Source organism: Typha angustifolia, chromosome 12 (genome assembly GCF_048772165.1).
Source record: "Typha angustifolia cultivar Huaian chromosome 12, ASM4877216v1, whole genome shotgun sequence".
NCBI lineage: Eukaryota > Viridiplantae > Streptophyta > Magnoliopsida > Poales > Typhaceae > Typha > Typha angustifolia.
This window is the reverse complement of record NC_133250.1, coordinates 8,135,915-8,142,214: the sequence shown is the minus strand read 5'-3', so window position 1 is coordinate 8,142,214 and position 6,300 is coordinate 8,135,915. Positions and strand designations below refer to the sequence as shown.

General features: G+C 35.6%; 1 protein-coding gene across 2 annotated transcripts; it reads left to right on the top strand.

The window, feature by feature from the left end:
* The first annotated feature begins 1,255 nt into the window (after positions 1-1,255).
* On the top strand, positions 1,256-6,023 carry LOC140772249 (RNA pseudouridine synthase 4, mitochondrial-like). 2 transcript variants are annotated; one of them, XM_073114226.1, is made up of 11 exons: positions 1,256-1,621; positions 1,879-1,950; positions 2,035-2,172; positions 2,292-2,339; positions 2,423-2,503; positions 2,866-2,979; positions 3,085-3,186; positions 3,797-3,908; positions 5,217-5,263; positions 5,366-5,470; positions 5,683-6,023. In XM_073114226.1, the coding sequence occupies exons 1-11, from the start codon at positions 1,298-1,300 to the stop codon at positions 5,734-5,736; spliced, it is 1,197 nt and encodes a 398-aa protein (XP_072970327.1). In that variant the 5' UTR covers positions 1,256-1,297; the 3' UTR covers positions 5,737-6,023. The 2 variants fall into 2 exon arrangements, with proteins under 2 accessions (XP_072970327.1, XP_072970326.1); XM_073114225.1 differs by having other exon boundaries at positions 5,366-6,023.
* The last annotated feature ends 277 nt before the right edge of the window (positions 6,024-6,300 follow it).

Genomic DNA, 6,300 nt, shown 5'->3' with positions numbered 1-6,300 from the left:
ATGCTCGGCCAATCGATGTGGTTACAGTAGTTGGTTGGCGTGAACACAGCAGAAAGAGTAGCTGAAGAGGAGGAAGTTAGTTCCAGAACAGAGGAAATTAGTACGTACAGCTTCGTCGCTTACCTGAGACAACAAAGAGGAAGAGAAGAAAAAGAATTTGGTATGCAGCCATCTCGGTGATTGCTTACTGCTGCGGGGTGGGAAATTGAGATTGAGGAGTACAGGGAAGAAAAGAGTATAGATTTTATAACCCAAATTCTTATTTTCTCGTATAATTTTAATTTAACAGTTTAAATTAATTTAGATTATATTAAAAAAATTATTATAATATATAAAATATTTTATAAATGAAGAGAAGGAGAATGAGAAGAAGACGGGAGAAAGAAGTCCGAAAAGGGGAAAGCCCGTGGAGGTGGTGGCGGTGACGAGGATAATGACAAGAAGAGAGGATATACGTGGGAAAAGATAGTAAAAAGATATAAAAAATTAAAAAAAATTGTAGAAATAATTTAGTAACTTAATTAATGTTAGTCAGTTAAGATAACGTCAGGATGTTAAATAAAAAATATTAAAAAATTGAATGGTCAAATTACAAAATTCTTAAAGATAAGATATGAATAATAAAATAAATAAGATATATGATGTGGTTTATAAAAATTAATTATTTCTAAAATATTGTATAACTTAGTTGTTAATATTTTATAATTTATAGTATAACCAACCGATTAGCTTCGGTCCGCTGCCTTAAGCCTATCTATCAGGCTGTATGCTCTTCACACGCAGAGATTTTTTTTTTTTAAAAAAGAAGATGATAAAATATTAGTTTCCTAGGCTGCACAGACCTCTGCTGACGTCAGCATCCAACGTAGACATTAAGGCGGGAGGGAACCGTACCCTCTTAGGTCTCACAAGCAGAGGTTTTCTAAGAAAAAGTGCCGGAGAACGCGAATGTATTAAAAAAAAAAACAATTCGTAATTAGAAGTATGAGATGCATCTCATATTTACAGAAAGTAATAAATGTATGAATTTGAGGTCCTGTAAATTTGTCATAAAATTTTGAAGTATGAGATGCATCTTTATTGAGTATTTCAGATTTGGTGGATTGATTGCATTTCTAATTCATTCTCACAAAAAAAAAGAAAAAAATCAAGGTGTGAAATGTAATAAATCCAAACCAGGGTGTCAAATACAAAATTACCTTATAAATAACAGACACCTTTCTTTAAATACTCTTTCTCCCAGTGTTGCCGATGATCTATAAGATTCGTTTGTAATCTCACCAAAATTAGTTCACAAATGTCCGAGCTTCGCTTTCTATTGCGGCGCATCCTCTCGTCTCGGCGCTTAAGATCTCTTCCTATTATTCTCGACCGATCCTCCTACTCTACCATCGCCTCCGCTTCTCACGTAAACAACGGAGCGCGAGGCGCGAAGGAGAAGGGGAAATGGCTCGAGCTGCCACCATTTACTCCTCCCATCGACGCCTCCTCCCTCGGAAGGAAGATTTCCGGCAAAACCCATGTAGAAAAGAGCGTACCGATCACTGCTCTCAAGTGGGTCCGGCGATGCTGCCCCAATCTGCCCATGTCTCTGGTGCAGAAACTTTTCCGGTTGAGGCAGGTCAGGAGGAGAGCGTTGGAGCTCTACCGTTTGTTGAAATGCCTGTGTGTGGATTAGTTTAGAAGGGATTATTGGATAGAGACCAACTCGGTAACTTTAGATATTCTGAAGTATAGGGACCATCAAGATTCAAGAGGAAATCTTTCTTTGTTCATTCCTCAATCTTCATTTAAAAGTAAAAGCATCTTGGAGGCAATTATGGTATATGTGATGATAATGGTATGGCATTCTTTACTAAAGTCATTTTGTAATGGCAGGTCCGGAAGAATCTGACAACTACCACAGTATCTTGCACTTCTAGTCATTCTGAGCAGTTGCACTCTAAAAGGGTATCCTTAATTTGAGTCAAACCAGAAATTTTCTGCTACTATATCTCTATGTTTATTAAACATTTTGATATTAACTATTGGAAGGTCTCAGCGCAAGAAGCGGTGATGCCTGGAGATGTGATCCTTTTACCTGTTACTGTTCAAAAGTCTAATGTTGAAAAATCTGATAAATGTATCAATGAGGAAGAAACTAACTTCATACACAACATTGAATTGTACAGGGTATTGGATGTTCAATCTTTTATTGTTATTCATTCGTTTTCTGTACTGATCACCTTGTGTGACAAAAGATCTGGATGACAACATTGTTCTTTTGACACTGAACTGCTCAATCTTTCCAGGATACAGCCATCATTGTTGTCAATAAGCCCCCTGGCATGCCAGTACAAGTAGGTAGTTCTGCATGTTTGGGCTTTGCTTTTTATCTTTCTTCAATTATAAGTTAACATTTGAACAATTGTTTTCCAACAAGGGTGGTGTTGGCATAAAATACAGTATGGATGAAATAGCTGCGACGTCCTTGAGATATGATCAGTCAGAGCCACCTCGCTTGGTGAGTTTTGGACTAAGTTCATTGTAATTTGATTTTTATCTCTTCATTTTTAATTTGAAATTTGCTTGTACCAATTTTTCCATCAATGACCATTGCTTGTTAGTTTTTTGGAATCGTTGTTGTTCTTTCTTTATGATGCGATAGTTCCTTCAAATTTGATTTAACTTGAGGAAAATATATGACTACGAATTACAAACAACTATTCCTCTTTATTATACTACTCTCCATGTGTTAAAACTTAATTATTAATTTTTTTGAAGTATCCTTTTAATTAGATGTGGATTAGCTCTATAGTCCTCCAACGAAGTGTCTGCATTAACTTTACGTTGTATGGAGTATTAACAATGCATCTTTTATGTCAGGTACACAGGCTTGATAGAGATAGTAGTGGTGTCCTAGTGCTGGGCAGAAATCAAATAAGTGCTTCCATTCTGCATTCCATCTTCCGTGAAAAAACATCCGGAGTTTTATCTGATGTGAGTGAAATATCGCATATGTTATCAGGAAAATAACTTAATTACATAAAGAACAATGAATTTGTAAACTTTTATGCTTACCTGATTTCTTGTTTTCCTCTCAAGGGCATTATCGGTGCGCCTAGAGTATTGCAAAGGAAGTATTTGGCACTTGTCTTTGGAATACCAAAGCATCTCAAGGGTCTAATATCAGCTCCACTTGCAAAGGTTGATAAGGCTTCATTATATATTTGTATTTTTCTTCCCTTGTAGGTCCACTATGCATATATAGATAGAAAAACATCCACTGTGACTTAGATTTGATTCAAATCCAAGATTGCTCCACATAAAATCTCTAGTTCTTCCATTCGGTTTACATTGTTTACATTGCAATGTTGAGATCAATGTTGAGTTGGATTAACCAACAACCATTTACTGTTCATTTGGTTAGACTATAGATATTTGACTATTTAAGTATAGCAGATTTAACATTTACTTAGATCGTCCAATAGAAAGGGAAACTGAAACTTCCTGTTTTTGGTTTACCAAAAGTAGGGTCTAAAACCAAGACATCTTAATTTTGCTTAAAATGGTTTAAAAGGACAGTTAATTGTAGAATCACCGCCACTATTGGCAATTAATGCATGGGTCAAAATTTGCAGCATGACAAGGTGATACCTTCAACATACGCACACTTGAAGAACCATTGGGCACCAATAATATGATTTTATTTTACGATTTTATTGATGTATATCAGTTTTGACATATAAGGATCATGACTTGCTATTTCAGGTAATGATTATTATCTAATAGGATTCTATGCCTTGCAATGTCACAGATTGTATTGGAAGATGGAAAATCTGAGCGAATAATTATTGCAGATAATATGAAATCTACATCAGCACAGCATGCTTTGACAGAATATAAAGTGATCGAATCTTTCGCTCATGGTCAGTGTGAAACACAGTTTGATTTTTTTATTAATATTATGATTAAAAGGTTGCCAAACAGAAAAGGTGAGAATATATCAGTGAGCCATTATATGGTTATGTTCTGTTTGAACATTTAAAGTTCAAGGTGTAAGTATTTTGCATCCTCTTCTACTTGCTGTATAATTCTCTCTGAAGTAACAGGAGAAAATAGGGTCAAATAGGTTTGAACTTCAAAGGGCAGCAGTATGTGGTGGTTTTCTTACTCCAGTATTAATGCATGCTATATCATTATGCATGAAAATTGCATGATATGAGTTTCATTTCAGGGAAGTACACATATCATTCTTTTATGGATAATGATTCTCGGTAATTTTTTGATGAATTATTATTTACACTGACGCATTACCATAGGAAACTTTTAAAAATTGCTTTCTGGTTATTTTGGAATGCCAAATTTGATAACCTCATATTTGCGCCTCTTTTGAATAATAATACTTTTTGAAACCTATGCTGATGAAAGCTTATGTAGAATCATGTATGAGGACCTTGGAAAATAATTTCTAATGGCTATGGCAAGTTGCAAAAGACAGGCGTGTACTGCTTCTCAAATAGAATGCCACTATTAGGCTCTAGTTTTTGACAATTGAAGAAAATGTTCAGGTGTGCTAGGTCACCTTAACTAGATCGACTTAGAGATAAAGACTCGAGTACCATCCTGTGCAGTCACTCTAACTACAAACACTGAAATGTCATTAGGACTTGATTGTATACGAGGTTACTTGTTCCTTTGGATTGTGTGATTATATCTGGTTCTATCAGCAATGAGAGCCCTGAGTTGTGTTATCACCTTTCCTCCCTGAGAATTTAAGAGCAGTAATGTGGGATTTTCTCTTGTGACTTGTATATGAGGTGTACTTTTCTCTTCTAACTTGTATATGAAATGTACTTTTATCTTCTAACTTGTAGATACAATAATGTGGGCTTTCATTAGATTCTTAATTTGTCAGGTTAGATTTGCTAGTTTAGCAATGTAATTTTGCGGAAATTTAATGTGACATTGGCATTGTGACAATTCATGAGTCTTTTTCATCTGTTTTCGAGGGGCATGCTTTCATATTCAATATCAAGTTGTCCATTTTGCGTTTTTAGAGCAACAGATATCTAACACATAAACACAACCTAATAGTTTTGTATAATGCGGCTCCTGTAAATGTGAGGTAATAACATAAAAATATCCAAGCTCTTGATTTATAGGAATAATCTGTTGGAATGCTTCCATGTTACTTTCTTGTGTATTGCTTATAGTTGGTTTTTTTTGTTTTACAGGTTTCACGTGGCTAGAACTCTGCCCACTAACTGGAAGAAAGCATCAGGTTTGTATATTTACAGCAGGGACAGTGGATTAAATTCTGCCCATATTACAGTAGCCCGGTTATGTGCAATAACTGAAAATTCTTCTTTTTCTTTGACTCAAGCTCCGAGTCCACTGTGCAGAAATTCTGCGAATGCCAATTGTCGGTGACTACAAGTATGGCTGGCATGCACACAAGAAATGGAAGGCTCTGCCTGCACCACCATTGATCGCTCGTGCAGAGTTTCATAAAAAGAAGCTTCCATTCGGACTTGAATTGGACAGCGGCAGCATCTCAGATACGCAGCCTCGCTTACATCTACACTGCAAACAGATGGTTCTGCCTAATATCTCGGTTGCTCTGCAGCAATTCCAGTCCTCAACTAAAGACCAAGATTTCTCAAATCTTGAGAAGCTTACTTTTGTTGCTCCCCTACCATGGCATATGCAAACGAGTTGGAATATTTTGAAGTCGTCAACCTAACGGCACTGTAAAGTTTTCAGCTTCACTGTCTTCCTGTATGGCTTCTTACTCACCAGTCACCACTTGCACAGAGCCGCAGAGGTGAGAGCAATCATAGATATTGATTGAATGTAGTGTGTAATTTGTTCAAGCCCAAGTATTCTCTAATATACCTTTATACTGTCCCTAAATAAGGGATGAAGTGAATTTTTTCCTTTTCTGTTGAGAAGAATGAGAGAGACGTATTTTTCTACCAACCTACCTCTTCACATATCTGTGATTACACCTTATATTTTCAATATTTGCAAATTATGAACACTATTAAACCATTTTGAAACAAAGAGCAATGCAATGGATACATGAGTCTCATTATCTTCATATAGTATGAGCTGTTTTGGAATAATATTTGTTATATGTAATATGTGTATAATTTTCTATATGGTAGGGATGATAGTGTAATACACATTAAGCTAGTATATTGTTAAGGGGTTGTTGTTTTTTTTTCTTCTTCTTTTTATCCTTTTTTTTCATGTATACCGTTCTAAAATCCCTTATTTATATATTTACCTCCCCAAAGTAGATAAATTTATGATATC

Excerpts from the sequence above, each read along its gene's own strand:
- LOC140772249 (XM_073114225.1), top strand. The coding sequence starts at position 1,298 with ATGTCCGAGCTTCGCTTTCTATTGCGGCGCATCCTCTCGTCTCGGCGC. Across the intron at positions 1,622-1,878 it reads AACTTTTCCGGTTGAGGCAG|GTCCGGAAGAATCTGACAAC; the intron begins GTCAGGAGGAGA and ends TTGTAATGGCAG. Across the intron at positions 2,504-2,865 it reads AGTCAGAGCCACCTCGCTTG|GTACACAGGCTTGATAGAGA; the intron begins GTGAGTTTTGGA and ends CTTTTATGTCAG.